Source organism: Lissotriton vulgaris, chromosome 9, assembly GCF_964263255.1.
Source record: "Lissotriton vulgaris chromosome 9, aLisVul1.2, whole genome shotgun sequence".
NCBI classification, from domain to species: Eukaryota; Metazoa; Chordata; class Amphibia; order Caudata; family Salamandridae; genus Lissotriton; species Lissotriton vulgaris.
Genome location: NC_141697.1, coordinates 1,241,579,373 through 1,241,604,044, shown reverse-complemented (window position 1 = coordinate 1,241,604,044; position 24,672 = coordinate 1,241,579,373). Strand labels below are relative to the sequence as shown.

General features: G+C 50.0%; 1 protein-coding gene across 7 annotated transcripts in view; it reads left to right on the top strand.

Moving 5' to 3' along the window:
- The window catches only part of PBRM1 (polybromo 1), a 368,051-nt gene that overhangs the window by 165,496 nt on the left and 177,883 nt on the right, over nucleotides 1-24,672 (top strand). For all 7 annotated transcript variants that reach the window (XM_086939413.1, XM_086939411.1, XM_086939408.1 and 4 more), the window contains exons 15-16: nucleotides 8,692-8,806; nucleotides 12,486-13,128. In XM_086939413.1, coding sequence (XP_086795539.1) covers nucleotides 8,692-8,806; nucleotides 12,486-13,128 — 758 coding nt within the window. The remainder of the gene's footprint in view (nucleotides 1-8,691; nucleotides 8,807-12,485; nucleotides 13,129-24,672) is intronic.

The window sequence follows — 24,672 nt, the reverse complement described above, 5'->3', positions numbered from 1 at the left end:
TGGGGGGCTCCTCATACTCTGCGTGGGTGGCCCCTCATTCTCTGCGTGGGTGGCTCTGGCTCCTCATACTCTGCGTGGGTGGCTCTGGCTTCTCATGCTCTGCGTGGGTGGCTCCGGCTTCTCATACTCTGCGTGGGTGGCTGTGGCTCCTCATACTCTGCGTGGGTGGCTCTGGCTTCTCGTACTCTGCGTGGGTGGCTCTGGCTTCTCATACGCTGTGTGGGTGGCTCTGGCTTCTCATACTCTGCGTGGGTGGCTGTGGCTCCTCATACTCTGCGTGGGTGGCTCCGGCTTCTCGTACTCTCCGTGGGTGGCTCCGGCTTCTCGTACTCTCCGTGGGTGGCTCTGGCTTCTCATACTCTGCGTGGTTGGCTCTGGCTCCTCATACTCTGCGTGGGTGGCTCTGGCTTCTCCTACTCTGCGTGGGTGGCTCTGGCTTCTTATACTCTGCGTGGGTGGCTGTGGCTCCTCATTCTCTGCCTGGGTGGCTCTGGCTTCTCCTACTCTGTGTGGGTGGCTCTGACTTCTCATACTCTGCGTGGGTAGCTCCGGCTTCTCGTACTCTGCGTGGGTGGCTCCGGCTCCTCATACTGTGCGTGGGTGGCTCTGGCTTCTCCTACTCTGCGTGGGTGGCTCTGGCTTCTCCTACTCTGCGTGGGTGGCTCTGGCTCCTCATACTCTGCGTGGGTGGCTCCGACTTCTCATACTCTGCGTGGGTGGCTCTGGCTTCTCCTACTCTGCGTGGGTGGCTCTGGCTCCTCATACTCTGCGTGGGTGGCTCTGGCTCCTCATACTCTGCGTGGGTGGCTCCGACTTCTCATACTCTGCGTGTGTAGCTCTGACTTCTCATGCTCTGCGTGGGTGGCTCCGGCTTCTCGTACTCTGCGTGGGTGGCTCTGGCACCTCATACTCTGCGTGGGGGGCCCCTCATTCTCTGCGTGGGTGGCTCCGACTTCTCATACTCTGCGTGGGTGGCTCTGGCTTCTCATACTCTGCGTGGGTGGCTCTGGCTTCTCATGCTCTGCGTGGGTGGCTCCGGCTTCTCATACTCTGCGTGGGTGGCTGTGGCTCCTCATACTGTGCGTGGGTGGCTCTGGCTTCTCGTACTCTGCATGGGTGGCTCTGGCTCCTCATACTCTGCGTGGGTGGCTCCGACTTCTCATACTCTGCGTGTGTAGCTCTGACTTCTCATGCTCTGCGTGGGTGGCTCCGGCTTCTTGTACTCTGCGTGGGTGGCTCTGGCACCTCATACTCTGCGTGGGGGGCCCCTCATTCTCTGCGTGGGTGGCTCCGACTTCTCATACTCTGCGTGGGTGGCTCTGGCTTCTCATGCTCTGCGTGGGTGGCTCCGGCTTCTCATACTCTGCGTGGGTGGCTGTGGCTCCTCATACTGTGCGTGGGTGGCTCTGGCTTCTCGTACTCTGCATGGGTGGCTCTGGCTCCTCATACTCTGCGTGGGTGGCTCTGGCTCCTCATTCTCTGTGTGGGTGGCTCTGGCTTCTCATACCCTGTGTGGGTGGCTCTGGCTCCTCATACTCTGCGTGGGTGGCTCTGGCTTCTATTCTGCGTGGGTGGCTCCGGCTTCTTATACTCTGCATGGGTGGCTCTGGCTCCTCATACTCTGCGTGGGTGGCTCTGGCTTCTTATACTCTGCGTGGGTGGCTCTGGCTTCTATTCTGCGTGGGTGGCTCCGGCTTCTTATACTCTGCATGGGTGGCTCTGGCTCCTCATACTCTGCGTGGGTGGCTCTGGCTTCTTATACTCTGCGTGGGTGGCTGTGGCTCCTCATTCTCTGCCTGGGTGGCTCCGGCTCATACTCTGCGTGGGTGTCTCTGGCTTCTCCTACTCTGTGTGGCTCTGACTTCTCATACTCTGCGTGGGTAGCTCCGGCTTCTCGTACTCTGCGTGGGTGGCTCTGGCTCCTCAAACTCCCCGCGTGGGGGCTCTGACTTCTCATACTCTGCCTGGGTAGCTCTGGCTTCTCATAATGTGCATGGGTCAGCATATCCCAGGTCTGTTTCGCTGGGGGTACCTCCTTGTCGTGTTTGGCCACTCGAACCGTGGGCATCGGGTGCAGAGTGGTGCTGGCTTGCGGATTTGGCCGGAGCCAGGGTCTGGTTCTTAGGTAAGTCCTGTGCTTACAGGAAACAAAGTATTTGCAGGGAATGCAGGGCAGGTCCTCCAGCTACAGGGGGGCGGTTGGCTGCAGGACACACTGGGATTCAGCTGGTGCAGATCGCGCTCGGTGGGGCCAGTAGGACTGGGGCCAAGGCAGTTGGTGACCTTCTCCTGTTCCTTCAGCACAATTGTTCGTTCCTTGTTCTTCATCTTTTTGTCTGAGGAGGCAAGGTTTGAGATTGCTCCTAAATACTAAATGTAGTGGTGTTTCAGGTATGTACAGGTTGGGACCAATGGATCCCTTCCTTGGGGTGGGTACACCCTCTATTATGCCACCCTCCAGTGGGAAGGGGGCATAAGTCTCTCTCTGGTTGGCTGGGTCTCCCCATCTTCAAGATGGCAGGAACTGAGAGTTGTGCTTCGCTTCTTTCACCTGAGGGGTGGAGTTGGCAAAGGTGGGCACACTTCTCCTATCTTGGTTTTCCTGCCCATTCCCCCTCCCAAAGAGTCTCTGCCTACCGACCGTGTTAATATTGTACCCACCCAGACCTACCCCATACCCAGTGATTGCACCAGGCCTTCAGGAAATGGCCTCACCTTAAAGTAACGTGTATTTTTGCAGCGTGAATCTTTCTGCATTCACTATGCTGTGCATTATTCCGCGGTCTTGTGGTTGAGTCCGGATTCGTAGTCTTTTCTTTGTTTTTTTGTAGCCCAGGTGGGCGTCGACGTCCCACCTTTGATGTATTTCCGGTGACGTCAGCACGCTTCCTGCGGAAGCTCCCACTCCTGGGCGCCATCTTCAGATTCTTTTTTCCGCGGTTGGGTCTGGATCGTTCCCGAAAGGGCTCCAGTCATTTTTGGACAAAGAGGAAGAAAAATACGCACTTTTGCAAGAAAATAGATTGAGAAGACTACAGGAGACTACATCATCGAAGAGGACGACGAAGGGGAACAAGAATGAACTTCGACGTCCAACGGAGAATGCAAGCTCAGGGGGGCCCCCTGAACGCATGGGATGGACAACACTCCTTTCAAATTCTGCTGTAACTGCCACCACAAGTACGCGCAGAAGGACCAGCACCCGGTCTGCAACCTTCAAAGAAGGTAGGAGACTCTACGGCCCCTAGGGCACCAAGAGACCCAGAGTCTCGGAAAATTGAGGGCAAAACCTCGAAAGCGCCGACACCGAAAACTTTGGCGTCCGCGGCTACACCAAGGCACAGTGGATCCTCTGAGGACTCCCAGGCGCCGAGAGCTGGAGAACAGCAAAAGACGTCGAAAATCGCCCCCGAGAAGGAGAGTACGACGCCGAGGGAAAAGGACCCGAAGGGCCCTTCAGCGCCGCCGAAGGACCCGAGAATCAGTTCGGCACCGAAACCTTCGACGACTAAAGTCGGCTCTGCGCTGAAAAGAGAGGCCGATCCATTCGACGCAGAACACGCGGCTGAAATGGAGAAAAAGAAAAGACGTCCCAAGGCCGAGATGGAAAACATCCTGCAGCGGAAGAAAGATTTCGACGCCAGGATGAAAGAGTACACAATCCCGACGAAACCTAGGCTACAGGTGGTCGAGGAAACGGAGGAGGAGGACTACGACGTCGAGACCTTCGACGACAAAGAAGAGGAGGAGGCCTCCTACTACGAGGAGGAAGGAGACGACGACCTCAGGACACTCCTCTGGTCTGCATCCTCGGAGACTAAGGATATAGATTGGCAGGCCGTCGACACCGAGAGCCCAGAGGAAGCCGTCGACACGTACCCCTCGAGACCCTCACCGCCAGATGACATTGGGGTCTACAACACAGTCATCAGGAATGCAGCTGCAGTTTTCTAAGTAAAACTCGACAAAGAAAAGCTGAAAGCAGACATCCTTCTCAAGACACTGCTCCCTACACAAACAAGGAGCCAGTTCCTGTCCATGCTCGACAGTGTCGTGGCACAGGGAAAAGAGGCTTTCAAAGAACCAGCTACATGCAAAGCCGTCACTCCCAGGTCGGAGAAAAAGTATAAACATTCCTCCAAGGACCCACCCTACATTCAGGGATTGGTCTCAGCAGACTCCATCATCGCGGCCACAGCAAGAAAGAGGGCCAATGTGCCTACCACGTCTGGGCCACCTCCAGACAAAGAAAGCAAGAGGATCGACCTGGTGGGGAGAAGAATTGAATGGAATGCCGCAATGCACTGGCGCATGGCGAATTCCAATGCTCTGCTCAACAGGCACCAATACCAGATCCTGGAAGAGCTGGGCGAGTTAGTAAAGAACATGCCACAGGAATTCAAACAAAGAGCTGAAAACCTTGTCGAAGAGGGGAAGAATGTAGCCAATTCTTGTCTCAAGACTGCCCTGGACGGGGCAGACACCTCCAGCAGGCTCATGATGATGGGCATCACGGAGAGAAGACAAGCCTGGCTCAGAATTTCGGGCTTTCAAGCCAGAAGTGCAGCACAGCATCCTCAACACACCGTTCAACGGAGAAACGCTGTTCGGGGCCCCGGTTGACGAGAAACTCAGCCAACTGAAGAAGGATAACGAGACTGCAAGATCCATGGGGGCGTTGCAGTTCAGAGGTACTAAAAGGGGCACTCCGTCACGAAGACCTAACGGGAGGGGAGGAAACCAGCCAGGTACATCACACCAGGCGTTCCAACAAGCCCACCAAGCAGACACCCAGACACAGCAGGGGCAGCAAAAACAGTCCGGGCAGTACCAACCAAAAGGCCAGTCCTTTCGCGGGAGAGGGAATGGACGTGGACATAAGAGGGGGGAACAGCAGCCCGCCTCTAAGTGACTTAATAAAACTCCATGTTCCCACCCGAGCAAAAACTCCCAGGGTGGAGCACAAACTCATCAGACACAAGTTACACGAACTAGACACCTCCGTACATGTAAGACCAGTGGGAGGAAGACTGAAACACTTCCTAAGGGAGTGGAAGAGTATAACATCAGACCAATGGGTACTCAACATCATACAGTACGGCTACTGCATAGAGTTGGAGGGAAAGCCTACGGACAGGAAGCCAAAAAGAAGGCCACTAGCAAGGAAAGACCTATAGCTCCTTCGGGAGGAAGCAAAGGAGCTCCTGCAAAAACAAGCCATAGAGCCAGTACCTTACAGGGAAAGGAACAAGGGCTTATACTCCACATACTTCCTGGTACCAAAGGTGAACGAAAGTATGAGACCTATCCTGGACCTAAGATTCATAAACAAGTTCGTAAGAACGCAAAGGTTCAAGATGACCTCCCTACAAGAGGTGCTCCCTCAATTGCAAGCCGGGGACTTCATGGTCACCATAGACCTAAAAGATGCCTAACCGTAACATCCCAATGAACAGGGGCCACAAACACCTCCTCAGATTCATCATCAGAGAAGACCACTACCAGTTCACAACCCTGGCGTTCGGGCTCAAATCGGCACCAAGGGTTTTCACAAAATGCCTCGCAACAGTCGCAGCACACCTACGAAGGGAAGGGATACACGTGTACCCTTAACTGGACGACTGGCTGATCAAAGCAAGCTCATACAAAACGTGCAAGCAGCACGCACAGAGAGTGACAAGCACACTGATGAACCTAGGATTCTCCAGCCACTGGGGAAAATCCTCCCTGGAACCAGAACAAATAAAAATCTTCCTGGGAGCACAGATCGACACCTTACAGAGCAAGGTGTTCCCCAGCGAGAAGAGAACGATAGCGCTCGTGAGGGAGACACAGCTCTACCAGAAGGGGCAAGCTCGGACAGTGTGGACAGCGAGCCAAATCATGGGCATTATGGCATCATGCATACACCTAGTGCCAAAAGTACGGCTCCACATGAGACCTTTACAGGAAAGGCTACAGGAGCAATGGTCACAAGCTACAGGTCGTTGGGAGGATCTAGTGGTTGTAAAACACCCAGTGCAGAAAGAGATGGCATGGTGGAACATGAGGAACATAAGGGGGAAGCCTCTGACGTAACCAACGCCAACAGTGACCATTACCACAGACTTGTCCCAGAGGGGATGGGGAGCTCACATGGAGAAACTCAAAGTAAAATGCCTGTGGACACCAGCAGATGCGGTCAGACACCACAATTACCTGGAGTTGAAGACAGTTTTCCTTGCCATAAAGGCCTTCCAAATAAAACTGTACAACCAGAGAGTGTTGATCCAGACAGACAACACAACAGCGATGTTTTACATCAACAAGCAGGGGGGGGGGCCACAATCAGCCTCGCTTTCGAAACTAGCACAGGAGATATGGAGATGGGCCATCCCACTCAAGATAGACCTGCTAGCCATACATCTACCAGGAAAGGACAATGTAGAAGCAGACTGGCTCAGCAGACAGACATCGGCATTCCACGAGTGGGAACTCAATGCACAAGAGACGAGAAGGCTCTTCGACAGGTGGGGGACACAGTCGGTAGACCTATTTGCAACACGCCAGAATGCAAAATGCCAAAACTTCGCATCCAGACAGCCCGGGGAGGGCTCCCTGGGGAATGCCCTATGGATAGACTGGTCCAGGACATTTGCTTACGCTTTTCCCCCGATACCGCTGATACACAAGGTACTCAGCAAGTGCAGAGCGAGCAACATGACCCTGATACTTGTGGCACCACAGTGGGCCAGGCAGAAATGGTACTCGCAGATCATGGAGATGACACAGAGTGCACCCCACAGATTCGGGAGATGGAAAGACCTGCTCTCCATGCAAAACGGAGAAGTGCTGCACCCAGAGCCAGAGAGCCTGAGCCTCGTAGCCTGGCTCCTGCGGACATAGAGTTTGCGCATTTGAAACTGCCACAAAGCACCCTAAGGGTACTTCGGGAGACACGAAGACCCAGCACGCGGAAGTGCTACGTAGCGAAATGGAAGAGATTTACACTGTGGTGCAGGAGGGAAAAGCTACACAATAAGATGAAAAAGGACTCAACAGTGCTAAAGTACCTCACGCACCTGCTCAACAAAAATCTGAGCTCATCCTCGCTGAGGGATCACTTGGCAGCGATAGTCGCTTACACGAGAGGAGAAACGTGCAAGAGTTTCTTCACATCACAGGTCGTTAAGAGATTCCTGGAGGGAACAAAGAGGATCGCACCGCCAAAGAAGGTGCCACCACCTGCATGGAACCGTAACCCGGTCCTAACGGAACTCATGAAGGAACCTTTCGAACCGATTCACAAGGCCTCCCTAGAAATGATTACCATGAAAACAGCTTTCCTGGTAGCAATCACTTCATTGCGCAGAGTGAGCGATCTGAAGGCACTAACACTACAGGAACCCTACATACAGATACACAGCGATAGGATGGTGATGAGAACGGACCAACACTTCATGCCAAAGGTGGTGTCAAGGTTCCATTTGAATCAAACTATACAAATACCAAGTTTCTTCCAGAAAACGGCCACCAGCGCTGAACGAGCTCTGTACACTCTGGACGCCAGAAGGGCAGTCATGCACTACATCGAGAGAAGGAAGGAACACAGGAAAGCAAAGCAGTTCTTTGTGTCCTTCGCTAACAGTTTCATGGGAAAACCAGTAACTAAAGGAACAATTGCGCGATGGATCGCCCAAACAATACAGTTCTGCCACAAGCAGGCAGGGCAGGAACTAACAGAGGGGACACATGCCCACTCTACCAGGAAAAAAGGAGCTACTATAGCTTTCCTAGCTAACACACCCATTCAGGGCATATGCCTGGCGGGAACATGGGCTTCAGTGCACACGTTCAGGAAGCACTACTGCGTGGATATACAGATGAACAAGGAAGCACAAGTCGGACAAAGGGTGCTTCAACACATATTCAACAACCAACGCTCATCTTCCACCCAGCCGCCAACAACATGAGAAACCGCTACTAAGTCTATGCACAGCATAGTAAACCCAGAAAGATTCAAGCTGCAAAACAAATAGTTTTGTACCCGTCGGTGTAGTTTTGCAGCTTGATCTTTCTGGATTCACTAGCGAACCCACCCACCTCCGCCAGAAAGATGAGGCTGGAGAGATAAGGTGGTTGGAACAAAGACAATACTTGGAAAAGAAGCCTTAAAGGTTAAAGCGGAGAAAAAACTTTAGTTGAACATTGCCTTAACTTCGGTAACAAGACTAACACGAGAAAAAAGAATCCGAAGATGGCGCCCAGGGGTGGGAGCTTCCGCAGGAAGCGTGCCGACGACACTGGAAATACACCAAAGGTGGGATGTAGACAGCCACCTGGGCTACAAAAAAAAAAAAAAAGAAAAGACTACGAATCTGGACCCAACCACAAGACCGCGGAATAATGCACAGCATAGTGAATCCAGAAAGATCAAGCTGCAAAATTACACCGGGTAAGAAACTATATGTTTTAAAGCGCACATTCACCCGTGGGCTTCTTGGTGCTGACTATCGGATGTTGATTGTTATCTAACTAAATGCTACTCACTAAAAGCCTTTCTGTTTGAGCCGTTTTTTAATAATAAACTCTGTTGAAATAAATGTACTAATTGTGTGTGTTTTCTTGAGTTTGATAAACAGTTACAGGATTTCAGTTTCGGTGCTTAAACAGAGTGCTTCCTTAATCCCCTTTTGATGTTACAATCATCAGGTCTACAACGACTCTTATTTGCTGGAGAAAGTCCTCAAAGAGAAACGGAAAGAACTTGGTCCTATCCCGGACGACGATGACATGGCCTCTCCAAGACTGAAGATCAGCAAGGAAGGCATGTATCCGGATTCAAAGTCAGCCAGGTTTCCTTGTGGTGTGCAGCCCTTGCTGCTGGCGTCTGTCATGAAGTTCTATTAGATGACTTGTTTGGTGTTTTAGAAAGAAATACAACTTTGTGTCATGTTTGATGTTTGCTTAAATGATGTACTTGATTACTTTAAAGGCAGTTACATTAGGCAGTACCTCCTGCTGGCCTTAAGCTCCAGGGATGTGAAGCCTCTTCACAACTTTAAGCTCTTCCTGTGGGTAGCAGTGCCCATCTGCTCAACCGAGCGTTGTCCTTCAGCATGGCTTACCCTTAACCCAGCACACCTCAGCTGGAAGAAAAACAGGGTTAGCAGGAGAGGTGCAACCAAGTGACAGCTGAACACATCAGGTCAATGTATATGAGAAGAAAGTGACATGAGGTGTTTTTAGCAATAATCTTTATAAAAATATTTTTTGACAGCTTGTGTATTGTGCAAAGCTTTTTGCAAAATAGGACTGTTGAGCCGCCCTCTTGACCATGGTCTTGTGATGGTTTCTATTGGAAAGAGCGTTTATGTGAGTATTGACCTGAGTTTCAATTGATTGCATCAACTTTGATATCGCTGAATGCTGCCAGGTCCTACGAGGTGAATGATGGAGTTGGTAGCATTAAGTGATAAACCCGGGCTCATGGGGTCGTAACGGAAAGAAAGGTAAGTGCGATCCACAAATAAGGCAGCAATGCGGTGGGCATCCCTGACCGCTCTTGACCAATAATTAGTGAACTTTTGGGGAAGATAGATGTGTTCATGGCGCTGCCCTGACAGGGGGTCCCTTGCGTATGGGCTGCTTCACGGAGAGTAGTGCGAGGGAGGGGAGTGCCACTGTGTGGCTCTTGTGACCCCACACGAAGAGAACTGCTCTCCCTTACTATAACCCCCTCCCCACCTTCAGCGGCTGACACCTCCCAATGCCTAAAGCTAGTGTGAGCACGGTACCCAAGAAAACAGGAAGGGCAGCCTGGACGAACAGCTGATGACTTCTCTGCCTCCCTGAACACCTTTCAGCAGCACTTTGATTTCATGGAAAACCCTAGAGCACTAGGATTGTCTCGAGACCGATGCGGTTTTAAAGTGGATGCCTATGTTGGGCTTCATAGCAGGTCTGAGGCTTTTTTAGATTGTGAATAATACGTCCTCAATGTAAATCTTCATTGATTCCCTCTGGACAGTGGGACCAGTGAGCACTTCATTTGCTGCAGAAAATTAGACAATCCAAAGTCACTCTTTACTTTAAGTCCTGTGCTTACAGGAAACAAAGTCCCACTGGCCTTAGATGTACAAACACAACCAGCTGAGACCTTTACCGTTGTTCCTTTCCTTAAGGGGAGAAGAGGCTAATACAGCTCTGGTGTTCAGTGCGGATACTAGAGCGAACAAGAGGGTCTTTAACTTTCTAAAGCTCTTCGACTTTGCCAGTTGTTGAGGAGATCCCCGTACAGGGTAATGGTGAGATTTGCACACTTATAAGCCCAGAGGTTTCGGTGAGACCAGCTCCAACGGGTAAAACGTATGTGTTTCGCTTGGTTCCAGACCAGTTGCCATGGGAAAGTGACAGAGCACAGGAGCTGGGAAAGAAGGGGCGGGTTTCACTCGGGGAGGGAAAGCATACTCTGGACTTATGGACTGGACTTCTCATCCACTGCTGTCCCATGTTCCCATACCCCAGGGAGAGATACAGAGAAGGTGTTGGCAATAGCGCGACACATAGAATCCACAAAAGAAACCCCTGTCTTGAACCCACCTCTGAACCATAGCTCTCACACAGATATGTATACGTACATCTTTTATACATGTCCCGGACCTAAAGGTTGCTTGGGAACCACGTTATGGACTCCATTAGACCTTTGTCCAGTGAGAGCTGTTAGGAAGGTTCCACAGGCCTAGAGGTGAAGCTCCTTGGCTATACTCACACTGCCAGTCACAGGATACTCTGGGTGAGGTACCAGCAGGGCACCTAAACTCCAATAGAGGTCATCTTGGATGCCCCTGACCTTGCTGCACGTGCAAATTGATGAAAAATAAAAGAAAAGGCTCTTTGCCCTCCTGTCTCCCATGCAGTGGCAGGTTGCCGTTGAAAGTTTTTGAGCTAGAATATGCTTTACACAGTTTTGGGGCAAGGGCTGCTCTTGCTCCTGCTCTTAAGCTTCTTTTCTACTTGGATTTTGGATATTTAACTATTTGATGTATTTTGCCGGTTGACCTTTCCCAGCAGGCCATCTCTAAATGTATTATTATCTGCTCAAGATTACGCTTCATTACCACCTGTTGCAAGTGGAAACAGCAATGGCTGTGAGGAACATGTTGTGATCAGAGATTTGTAAGGTAGCCACTTGGACAGTTATTCATACCATTTACAAGACTCCCACTTGGTTGAGGGAAGCACAAGGCTAGGGCAGGAGTCTGCATAGAGTAGGAACATTAGCTCTTGACTGTGGGGAGAGTCTGCCGGGAGAAGAACACAAGGTCATGGCAGCGGCAGAGGAGTCTGCAGGGTAGGAAAGCACCAGCACCAGCTTCCAGCAAGGGTGGAATCTTGAGTAGAAGCAACGACTTGATGGGAGGAGTCTGTAGGAATAGACGCAGATGCTTCTAATAACTACTTAAGAAACTGTTCAGATGGATTCTGATCAACTGGCGCGTACTGTAGCCCAGACATTAATTGCCAGCAGATTGGATTATGGAAGTGCGCTGTACATGGGGTGGCGGGCAAACTGTCAATGCTCTTACAGGTGATCTAAAATGCTGCCGCAAAACCTGTCTTTAATAAAGACAGATATACCTCGACCACTGCTTGTCTGAAATCCCCCCACTGGCTGCCCACAAGAAAGAAAGAAAAGTTTAACCTTTTCCACCATACTCATAGGGCCCTTCATGTTTCTGGCCCTCTGCTCCTTAGACAGAAGGTGGAATTTTACCAACCCTCAAGAAATCTAAGATCAACCAACCTTGCCCCAGCCAAAACAAACCACATCAAGAAAACCAGAACAGGTGGTCACTCTTTCACCTACCTGGCGCAACCCACTAGAACTCTCTTCCCTTGGATATTCGGCTCACCGACAACCACTTGGTGTTTAGAAAAAAACTAAAAACATGGCTCTTCCCAGATTATTGAACCATCTCTTTGTGACCCCCAAATTCTCCCCTGTTGACTAAACAAATAGTAGTATAAGCGCTGTAATATCCCACCGGGCTGAATGTAAGCGCTCTATAAATACAGCGAAATAAATAAATATGGGGAGATGCTTACAGCGTATAGAAACGCAAGCTCCTGTTGAGTGTGGAGTCTGGAATAAAAGGGCCGCTCCCATCACCTGGAAGTCTCGGCAGATAATAGAAACCCCTATTTGAGGGTGAGCGGAGAATAGAAGCTCAATCTTCCTGAGGTGGGAGGCAGAATCTGGCTATAAACACGCTCCTAGCAAGGCGGCGGTGAGTCTTCAAGGACAAGAGGCACAAGCTTGTGAGAAATGGAAGAGAAGTATTAGCTCTGGACAAGGGGAGGACTCTTGAGCTGAAGTTTCACGATGGGAGGGCACAGCATGGGAGGAGGGGCTCTGCAGGCTGTTAAGAGGGTTTTACAGGTGCGGGGACCTCTCCTGCCCATTCTAACTTTGCTCTTCTCTTGTTTTCCCTTTGGATCTGTAGGTAGAAAGAGTGGCATTTCTCCTAAGAAATCTAAATTCCTCAGTCCGATGCAGCAAAAATTGAACGACATTTATGAAGCAGTGAAGAATTATACTGACCCGCGAGGCCGGCGGCTCAGTGCCATCTTCCTGAGGCTTCCTTCCCGCTCTGAACTTCCGGACTATTACCTTACTATTAAAAGGCCGATTGACATGGAAAAAATTCGGAGTCACATGATGGCCAACAAGTACCAGGACATAGACGCCATGTTCGAGGACTTTGTAATGATGTTCAATAACGCCTGCACTTACAACGAACCAGAGTCCTTGATCTATAAAGATGCTCTGGTCTTGCACAAAATCTTACTTGAAACCCGCAGAGACATTGAAGGGGATGAGGATTCTCACGTCCCCAACGTGACGCTGCTGATACAGGAACTCATCCATAATCTCTTTGTGTCTGTGATGAGCCATCAGGACGACGAAGGACGGTGCTATAGTGACTCTTTGGCTGAGATTCCGGCTGTCGACCCCAAATTCCCCAAGAAGCCTCCCTTGACATTTGACATTATCAGGAGGAATGTGGAAAACAATGGTTACAGACGCCTGGACCTGTTCCAGGAGCACATGTTCGAGGTTTTGGAAAGGGCCAGGAGAATGAACCGGTGAGTGGAGCAAGGATGGCTTTATGCAAATTATGATTTGGATGTTTCTCTGTGATATCCTTTGGTTTTAGTTTTACCTTCTTGGCAATGTCTGTTATTGTAGACTAAAAGAGGAATACCGTGCAGTTTCTTCTGTGTATACGTTTTAACTGGAAAATGTTTGGTGTTGTGATATCTGTGAAATCTCTTGTTATAAACTGTAAATGTATTGTAATGATTGTGGACTGTTTTTGCCACCTGGCAACAGTTTACATGAGTGTCAATTTTAATTAATCTCCTTGGAGAGACACTATTTCCGAGCTCAACTATTGTTCAGTGATGGAAGCTGGGTCTTTATATTATGGACCAAAAAGAGATGCATCATGTAAAGAGTCCCGACAAACCTCAGAGGAAAAACAGAGGCTCACAACACCTCTTTTGTGGTATTGTGGGCAGCAGTTAGGCTTCTCCGAGGGTAGTGCTAAGCGTTTGTTTATTTTATTTATTATTTATTTTATTACAGATTTGTAGAGCGCATGGCTGCCCGTGAGCGTCCCAGCGGGAGTGCAGAAGAAGAAGAAGAGAGGGAGGGGGGGGTCTTAAGGAAACAGCCATGTCTTGAGAAGTTTCCGAAAGAGAAGGATGTCAGGTTGGGCTCGAATGTTCAGTGGGAGGGAATTCCACAGTTTGGAAGCGTTGTAGGCGAAACGACGGCCCCCTGAGCGAGCTTTCTTGATCCTGGGTGTGGAGGTGGGATGAACGGAGTGCTCTGTTGGTTGTGTGAGGAGTGATGAGATCCTTCAATGTAGGAGGGGCCTTATTGTGCAGGATGTTATGGGTGGTGCAAAGAGCCTTGAAGTGCACTCTTTCTTGGATCGGTAACCAATGAAGGGACCTGAGGGAGGATTTGGCCGAGCAATAATTGCTCGTTCCCGTAAGGAGGTGTGCAGACGTGTTTTGTACTACTTGGAGTTGTGAGATCACCTTTTTAGGGGCTCCAAGGTACAGGGTGTTTCGTAGTCCAGGCGGGACAATATTAATCCCTATATCAGGAGTTTTTGGGACTGAGGGGGGAGCAGCGGAAGAATTATCCTGGAGGTCTGTAGGAGGCCATAGCAGATACCCGCGGTTTTCCGTGATTGGGTGGAGAAGGTGAGTCCTTCATCTAGCCAGATCCCCAGGCTTTTGATGGCGGATTTGGGGATTGGGGGGGGGGTGGGGGGGGACACATACATGGGGGCCAGAGAGACTCTGGGCGAAAATGAAGTTGATTGCCCATAACCATAACCTCGGTTTTTCCACTATTCAACTTCAAGTGGGATCTATCCATCCACTTGGTGATTTCTCCGAGACAGGTGTAGAGATCAGGAGAGGAGTGGTTGGGCTGGTTAAGGGATACTACCATCTGGGTGTCATCAGCGTAGGTGAGCAGCTTGATCCCAAATGGAGCGACAATCTTCTCCAGGGGGGACATATAATCATTAAAAAGGGTTGGGCTAAGCGACGAGCCCTGAGGGACCCCACAGTGAATCGGTATGCTGTTGGAAAGTAGGTCCCCGTCCGCCACCTGGAAAGATCTATCGCTCTGGAAGGAGTCAAGCCACGATAAGGCAACCCCAGAGATACCCAGGTCCTTAAGCCTACGGATCAGCAGAAAGTGGTTGATGGTGTCGAATGCCGCACTGAGGTCCAGGAGGATCACTGCCACTGACCCTCCTTCATCCATGATCTTTCTGGATTCATCGACCACCGCCACCATAGCGGTCTCCGTGCTTTGGCCTGGCCTAAAGCCTGTCTGAGAGGGTCTAAGTAGGCCGTTCATCTCTAGATAGTTGGAGATCTGTTGATTTGATTATTTTTTCTGCAATTTTGCTGAAACCCGGCAAGAGGGAGATCGGGCGGTAATTATTTAGTTCAAGGGGGTCCAGCTTTGGCTTTTTAATCAGAGCTTTAACAATTGCCCTTTTCCAGCTAGGTGGTACCGTTCCATGGGAGAATGACAGATTGATCAGGTCGACCAAGTGAGGCAAAATGGTCGGGGAGACTGATTTAAGGATGTTGAAAGGGGCAGGGTCCAGTGGGGAACCACTTTTAATTGACTGGAGGACAGGTTAGAGTTAGTCTGCTGTTGTCGTGGCAAACCGGTCTAGTTTAGGTTTTTGTTCTTGGGGTGGGACTTCAACCTGTTCAGTAGTCTCTGGGGGGAGCGATGGAAGGGATATCAAAATATTTTTGATCTTAGTGTCAAAAAATTCAGCCAGTTCATTACAACGGCTGACCGAAGGCTCCACGGGGGCGGCAGAGTCAGGAATTTTTAGAAGGGTCTTAGCAATATTGAACGTCTCCCTAGAGGAGTTTGCAGATGCCCTAATTTTTTCGTCTAAGTAAGAGGACTGAGCAGATTTAAGGGTTTTTGTCGCTCACAGGGGCAATAAATGAGACACACACTTAAAAATAAATCCTAGACCAATTTATAAAAATAAGATCTACTTTTATATAAATTTAGCTGTGAAGATCATCGTAATCAGGTAAATACTTTTTTGCGTTATACATTTTTACAGTTTTCAAAAGTTGACACTGGGAGCAGTAATATCCTATGCAAAGTGTATTTGGGCATTTAGCAGCGACTTATGGGACTGTTCTCCGGGACTTAAGGTGTGTATGGGTCAAGGTCCAAGGCCACACCAACAAGGTCACCTCGGGAGGCCCTGGGAAGTCTGGGTGCAGACGTGTGTCACAGCTTCAGGTGTCCCATCCACTTCAATGGGGAACGGTCTGCTCAGAAAGAGGTTGCAAGCAGAGACTGGGGTGCCAGTCCTGGTGAACTCTTGGGGGCTCAACCCTTGAGATGCTCAGGCACATGCTGACACTGTGGTCCACTTCTCCTCTGTCTGTGGGGCTCTGGTGCAGTGGGGTCTTTTGACATCTGGTTCAGTGCTTGAGTCACTTTTGGTTGGATGGGGCTTGCAGAAAGAGGCTGCAGGCAGCGACTGGAAGTCCAATCTGGTCAGTCCCAAGGGTTGGCTCGTATCTAGTGGGTCTGGAGACCCCGCTGGCACTGTCACCTCCTCTGGACTTGGACTATGGGTGCAGAGGTGCTTTGAGCTGTCAAGTGGCGCCAGTTGGTGACTCACTCTTTGCTTTGGGTTTTGCAGAAACAGGTCACCTGAGCCAATCGTTGTGGGTCTCACTGTCCCTGAAGTCCCTCGACGTGCAGGTTGGTTTTCCTTGGCATTGGTTTCTGGTCTGGACACAACAAGCCGTGGTTGCTGTAAGGGATTCGGCACCCCAGGTATTGGTGTTGTGCGGCCCTGGTTGGTTTTGGCATCCCCCCACTTGAAGGTGGAACAGATCTGACCTGCAGGAGCACCGCTACCTCTTTCTGGGCAGCCGCAGCATCTTAAGTCCCCGTTAGTGGTAGTTCGGTACACCAGCTGTTGTTTCTTTGGTACCTGCAGATGCAGGGGAGTAGCACCTCTACTCCAAGGGGGTTTCTGTAGCGATTGGTGAAGCACTGGCAGCCCTCCTGTTTCTTAGAGTCTGCACAGTGCCATGACTAGTCAGGTTCTCCATGAGTGTCGGGTGTAGCAGACAGGCCGACAAGGTTTGCCCCAGGTTAGTAGCTCCTCGGGTCAGCCCTTCTTTTTCGTTCACTTCTTCTTTTGGTCTTTCAAAATCTGAATTCCGGGTATCAGGGTGTCCCCTAGATGCTTAATTGAAGGGCGTTACAGGGAGCGAGGGTTGTAGCCAATGGGCTACTTACTGTAGGAAGGTGGATACCGGACTTTGGTTACCCCAGTTTTTTTGTTTGCCTAGTGTTTAGCTGGTTTTCAACTTAGTTGGCCTGGGGTCCTGATTAGCAGGATCCCAGGCCAACTATCTGCTCTCTCTGTAAAATGGACTCCATGTACTTTAGGTACATCTCCAATTGGGAATTGGATCTCCTTATCAGCCCCTGTACAGTGTACTATAGGTACCCAGGGCAGAGGTGCATCCAAGGCCTGCCTGGGGCTGCAGCATGTATTATGCCTCCCCTGGCTGGCTATCCAAACTGACACAACTGGCTGATCACTCAGCTGGGGCAAGGTGGTGTAATCACCCCTTGCTTAGATATAGTATACCTATATCTAACCTTGCATCTAGACACATATACACCTATAAGTCACTCCTATGGCAGGCCTTATCAATCCTGGAGGCAGAGTGCTTGGTTTTATGTGAGATGGTGCTCTAACAGGGAGGAAAGATCGCTCCCAACTGAAAAAATTAGAGTATAGAGTGGCAATAAGGCACTACAAGAATAAAATAAAACTTGCTCAAGCTGTGTTCTATGAAACCAAAATTAATATGGCAGCTAACTCCCCTAGGGAAATTTTTAAAATTGCGAAATCTTTAATCTCCCCTCCTTCTGAGATTCTGCCATCAGAGGGTGCACAGGTCCGCTGTGAGAATCTGGCCACCTTCTTCTCTCAGAAGATTCAGTCCATTTATTCCCAACTCTCGACAGGTAATGAAGATACGGCTTCCTCCTTTACTTTGGACTCTGACCTACCTGTATCCTGCTTATTAGTCACTTTTCCACTCCTGGATCCCAGTACTTTAGATATATTGGTCCATAAAGTCACCTCAGGATCTCCAAACGATCCAGCCCCTCCACAGGCCTTGGTGAAAGTGATTGATACTATTCGCCCGTTCATTCTAGAGGCTCTGACACCTCTATTACCTCCAACTCTGTCCCATCCACATGGAAGTGCGCGATGGTAAGGGCCCTGCTGAAAAAGCTGAATTTGGATCAGAACAATCTGTCCAACTTCCGCCCTATCTCGCTGCTTCCGTGGATGAGTAAATTGCTGGAGAGACATATCAATAAAATCTTAGGGGACTATTTAGAGTCCAATAATCTTCTACAGGTCTCCCAGACGGGGTTTCGTCCCCAGCATGGTACCGAAATTGCCCTTCTGGCAGTGACAGAGGCAGCTAGAGCTACAATGGACCAGGGGGGAAAAACAGCCATTATACTTCTTGATCTTAGTGCCGCGTTCGACACTGTTAACCATGCCACACTATTACATCGTTTGAAGGGCATGGGGGTGTCGGGCGCGGCCCTGACTTGGCTGACTTCCTTCCTGGAGGAATGTTTTTTTCAGGTGTTTGAGGGTGAGGTGGCATCATCTAAGCATCCGCTTAGCTGTGGGGTTCCGCAGGGCTCCTCCTTGAACCCCACACTTTTTAATGTCTATATGCAGCCTCTAGAGAAGATAGTCCTACCTTTTTGTGTGCGGATTGTCACCTACGCAGACGATACCCAACTAGTGGTCTCTCTGGACCACAATGAGGGTTCGTCTAACACCTTGGGCCCTTGTCTAGAGGCTGTCGCTAAGTGGATGCAACTCTCCCACCTCACACTCAATGGGGAGAAGACTGAGATCATGTTACTAGGTAACCCTTCCCCAACCTCCTTGGCGTCTAGCTGGCCTTCATGTCTCGGTGTCCCCCCTCCTCCTAAAGACCAGATAAAGAGCCTAGGAATCTGGCTTGATAGAGCGCTGGATTTCTCAGTCCAAGCTACCAAAACTGCCTCCACATGTGTGGGGCTAATGAAAATGCTCCGCAAAGTGCTCCCCCTACTTCCATTCCAGGCGAGAAGGGTCATGGTACAGGCCCTGATACTCTCTCGCCTGGACTATGGAAACGTTCTATATCTAGGGGCCCCGGCAGCAGTGACAAAAAGACTCCAATTCACCCAAAACTGTGCCGCCCGATTGTTGTTCAACATCCCTCGCTGGCAATCAGCAAGGAATGCCTTAAAAGAACTCCATTGGCTCCCAGTGGCTGCCAGAACACAGTTGAAGGCCATGTGCATTTTGCACAAATCCTTCCATCGAACTGGCCCGGCAGTTCTGTACCCCCTGGTGTTACCTTACTCACCATCCAGAGCCCTTCGCTCGGCTTCATTGCATTTGGCTACTATGTCTAAAATCAAGAAAGCCCGCTGGGGTGGCCGCTCTTTCACTCACGCAGCGGCAAAGCTATGGAATTCCCTGCCTCTAACCCTCAGACAAAATAACAACCGAATGTCATTTAGGAGAGATCTAAAAACTTACCTGTTTTCAAAAGCGTACTAACTTACCCAGCAGCCCGACACAGTATTCAGTCTAAAGCGCTGCAAGACCTCCGGGTGGTTATGCGCTATATAAGTGTAATTTTTCATTTCATTTCACATGAGCTGTGCCTGTCTGCAGCTTTCGGAACCATGTCCTTGTAGCTGTTCTAGGATATTGCCATACCATATACTCTAAAGTACATTATGAACCTCGCGGTCAGATGCTAACTATGGTTTGGCTTTATCAAAACATGTCGAGAAAGGTGTCATACGATTTGGAATACTACCCCCTCGCCAGTTCTAACGACGGGGGTAGCATTCCACCCTTCTAGAGGGAGAAGACCTGTTGTTCCTACTAATCCCAGTTAAAGTTAACCAGAGCCTCAGCATCACAAAATGGATGCTGCTGCCACAGACACAAGTGTGACCTCCTGCTGCTGGGAGTCCTTCCTGCGAGGGAGGCTTGGACAATAGGTTTCCTGTCTAGGGAGGTGCTAGAACCACCCCAGACAGGCCATAGTGTATTGGGACAGGGAGGGCTGAATGAAATGAGACACTGCCTGGGGCACACAAGGTGTCCCATGCATAGTCCAGTTCAACCCGGTGCTGGGGCACTCCAGCCCCAGCTCTGGCGCGAAACTGGACAAAGGGTAAGGGGTGTAACCACCCCCTTCCCTGGTCCCACCCATAAGAAGGACCTAGCAGGTAATCCAGCCCCTAGATTTGGTATATAGGTAGGAGCTAAGTCCCAAGACTTGAGATTTGATCCTGACTGAAACTTGTAACGAAACTCTGGACCTTCAACGTTCTACCTGAAGATAGAAGACTGAAGAATCTCCCCTGTGGTCAAGGAGTGACCACCTTGCACAAGCAGGCACCATCAAGCGATCAGCGGTTTGCTTTGTCGTCGCTCCCGCCGGAGCCCGAACACAAAGCCTGACAAGACCCGTACTGCAATGCAAGGTTGGTGGCAGCAACCCAGTTCTCTGGGAACCTTGTGAATTATTTTTTCCTAAACGCGCAGTCAATGGTAGAAATTGTCGCTGCTCTGGCGCGAATGAGGCGCCAACGCTCCAGAATTATTTTATGCTCGATTTAAAATTGAAAATCATTGTTTAAATCTTATCTACCCACTGTGTTGATTTTTCCTCTGTATCCCGCCCTGTTCCACCGCGGCCGGTGCCGTTTGTGTGGAGGGTGAGGCGAGCCGCCATCTTGGGTGGGGCTGGACCGGATCTAGCGGTCTAGTTCTCCCGGGAGGCAGGCTACAAAACCAATGTGTATACAGGAGCGCAGCGGACGAGCGCAGCGGGCGCGACGAATGCGCGCCGAAGTCGCGCATAAGTCAAGCCCGTCTGCGCCCGTCCGCGGCAGACCGGGGCCTGGAGCCAGAATCCCTGGTCAAACTTACACATACTCCTCCCTAGACCTGTTACAATTTAGACCTTCAGACAGTCCGGGACCCGCCTTACCCGCGTACGTACTAAAGCGTGCCGCCACCTATGGCATTCTGAACCCCAAATACACGGCTGATAAAGCCACGCGCCCCAACCCCTCTTCTCTCCCTCTACCCTCACTTGACTCAGAGACCACTCTCAAATGTTATTATTTAAATACTAGGTCCATGGTCAAACACCATATGGACATATTTTTCCTGCTTCAGGCCGAGCAACCTGATCTCTTACTCCTCACAGAGACTTGGCTCAATGCAGACTCCTTACCCTATATTTTAGCAGCAGTTCCCTCTAACTACTACATCCTACACGTTAACAGACCTGCTGACAAAAGGGGTGAGGGAGTTGCAGCGATTATTCACAATACCCATAAATTCTTTCTTTTACCGTCTCTTGATCTCATAGGATCTGACAATATGATTTTCAAAATGGATACTAACAGTGGATCACTACTTATGATCCTCATTTACCGTCCCCCTCAAAACATGCCCACTTTTGCGGCATCTTTAGCAGAACATCTTGCTCCTTTAATAATCAACCATAAAAAAATTGTATTGCTGGGCGATTTTAATCTTTGGCTGAACTCTACTGAGTTGGACACTCAGGCAGCCGCGCTGAAAGAGAGTTTACTAGATATGAATCTGACCCAACAGATACACCTACCCACCCACGAAAAAGGGCATAGCCTTGATCAAATTTGGTCACAGAACATTCCCTTGGCTATCAATTCCATTACTCCCTGTATCTGGTCGGATCACTTTCTGATTCATTTTACTATCACCACTGCAAAAAGTAGAAAGCAGCCTTTTCAGAAAGGAGGGAAAGTCAGAATATGGAAGACCGTTGACATCTCTGCCTTTATTGACACTTTAACTTCATCCCTTCCCCCATTCGATCAGGATATTGATGGGACTGAAGAAGCCTTTTCCAACTGGCTACTCCAGGCAGCCGACGTGCATGCCCCTTGCTCTAATTTTGCCCACTCCCGCCCCAATGACGCTCACAGGTGGTTTACACCTCATCTGAAAGCTTTAAAACTTGAAGTTCGTCAAAAGGAGCGGAAGTGGCGAACAGCGTAGTCAGAACTAGATAAAGCCAACTATTGTAGGGCCCGAAAGGATTATCAGAAACTTATCCAAAAACATAAAACTGATTTATTTTTCGGAAAAAATCCTTAATTCCCGCAATAAATCAAAAGAACTGCAACATCGTGGAAAGTCTTAGTGGCAGTGACAGAACTTCTCAACCTGTGGCCCCCACCCAGGACCTTTGCAATTCATTGAATTCTTTTTTCTTTAATAAAATTTGCACCATAAAACAAAGTATCCTCACCACTCCATCCCCTTCCCTTCTGGCTGACACCTATTACAACCCTTCAACCCTGGAATCTTTTCCCCTCATTGACGGCGTCACTCTATCTAAGCTTCTCGCCAGGGTCAAATCAGGTTCCCCTGATATCTGCCCCCCACATATTTTGAGAGAGGTGGGAACGACTATTCCTGAGGGCATGCTTTCCATGCTGAATGGATCTCTCTCACAGGGTAAAGTCCCTGACAACCTTAAAAAAGCCCTCCTCATTCCCCTGATAAAAAAGTCGGAGCTGACCCGCTGGACCCGCTCAACTATAGGCCCATTTCACTGCTGCCTTACTGTGCCAAATTATTGGAGGCTCACGTCTGCGACAGTATCTCTAAATTTGTGGAAGAATCAGAGTATCTCGCACCCAACCAGGCGGGTTTCCGCCCATGTCATTCAACTGAGGCAGTTATCCTCGCGGGGCAGAATACTCTGAGGCGGAATGCAGATGAGGGGATCCACCAGGCTCTGGTGCTACTGGACCTTTCGGCTGCGTTCGACACGGTTGACTATACCATCTTGGTCGACCGTGTCGAGCAGGCAGGTCTCAGGGGCCCTGCGCTGAGCTGGATTCACTCATTCATTACTGGCCGAACTCAATCTGTTAGATTGGGTTCTTTCACAGCCCCCACTATACCTACCACCTGTGGAGTACCTCAGGGCTCGTCATTGTCACCTTTTCTTTTTAATTTATACCTGCGCCCCCTTCTGTATTCTCTTCGGAAAGCGAAAGTTACCATCTTCAACTATGCAGATGATTTGCAGCTCATCTTCCCTTTGAACACCAAGGACTCAGCGGAAGATTTTCAAAACACCATGTCTCACATCCTGAGCTGGATGAGCTGCAGTCACTTGAAACTCACCCCAGGCAAGACTGAACTGGTCTTGCCTGGGCAGAGTGCACTTAGTTGGAACCCTAGCTTCTGGCCATCCAGCATGGGAGTCCCTCCGTCCAAGTCATCTTCAGTCAAGAGCTTGGGAATCTTTATCAGCAAGGATCTCTCCCTGAAGAGACAGGTAGGCGCAGTGGTGTCATCCTGCTTCTTTCAACTGAAGAAAATTAAGAAAATTGCCTGTTTTTTTTTCCCCGGCTGCCCTTACTCAGATCGTCATCTCCCTGGACCTGTCTAGATTAGACTTTTCCAACAGCCTTTACCTTGGGCTCCAAGCTGGAGAGTTTAAACGCCTCCAGCTGGTTCAAAACCAGGCTGCCAGACTTATTCTGAACCTATCTAAAAGGCAGTCTGTCAGATCAGGGTTGAAACAACTACACTGGCTGCCTGTTGAGCAGCGAGTAGCTTTTAAAATTGGGTGCATTCTATTTAAGTCCCTACATGACTCTGGCCCTCAGTTTATCAGAGATCTATTCAACAGATATAACCCTTCCCGCAATCTCCGGTCCACTCACAAATCCCTTCTGATCGTCCCCTCTTATAAGAGGAAGCGTCTCGGAGGCTGCTGCTTTGACCATCTTGCAGCTACCTTCTGGAACTCCCTTCCTCTTCAATTAAAACTGAGCGACAACATCCTGAGTTTCAGACACTCCCTTAAAACCTGGCTTTTCTCCCAGGCGTATTGCTGAGCCGCTTCATCTCTACTTCTAACCGGTGCGTTGTGTTCCTTTCTATAGCGCCATGAAGCCCCCGGGCGTACGAGCACTTAATAAATTTATATTAACATTAACATTAACTTCCAGACTTCCTTCAGCCCGATTCACAGCCACAGCAAAGCTGAGACCCGTGGAGGCGACGCGAGACGTGGAACCGGCCATCTTGGAAAGCCAGCGAATTAATTTCCGTGCAACTTCTGAGGCACCCTCGAAGTTGTGCATTGGGGATTGAGAAGCCCGAGCAGCCTGTGCATCAAAGATCATCCCTCCACACTCCACGAGTGCTGCGTGGGGCCCTTTTGCATTTTCCTGCTAGACCAGTCTGTCCGGTCACTTGCTTGTTGGCTAGTGGCCTCTGTGACTACGAAACCTTGAATTTCCACCGCTTGTCTGGTTGCTCCAGACTGGCCCTTGCTCCCCTAAAAAGGAGCAGCCCATCAGACCTTGATGGTCTGATTAGGAAGCCATCTTCACTTCCTGCGTGGGTTGCCTTTGCCAAGGCTTGTTGACTCCAATCCGGAAGCAGACTCTGCAGACGGTGAGAGCCTTTGTGGGACCGTCAGTGCCTGACTCCTGGTTGTCGTCAATGCCTCCTGGTCCACGTGGCTACAGAGACGAGCTTCATGACATCACCTGATTGCTTCGCGACATCGCCTGGTTCCTTCCTGGTCACTGGCTAGTGACCCAGACTCTGTCCCCTCTGCTTTCAGGTACTCTTCATTCTCGATCCGCCCTTGGATCCAACCGGACACTTCCCTCCTGGTCGCCTGCAGCATCTTTCTCCAAGGCTCCATAGGATTCAGCGACGAAACCCGACACACTTTGACACCTATGCACCCGCTTCCTGTGGGTGAGGTAACGAGAGTACTCCGGTGCTCCTGTGGATAATAACTATCCTAGTGTCTAACTTTGAAGTAGCTTTCTCCTAGTCCATCCGGAAGTGACCTAAAAGAACTAGTTTCCAATTCCTTCGTTCCCATTCAAACTTTATGGTAACTTGCGTGTGTGTAAAGGCACTGCAGACGCCTCCCGTGGGCCTCCTACTT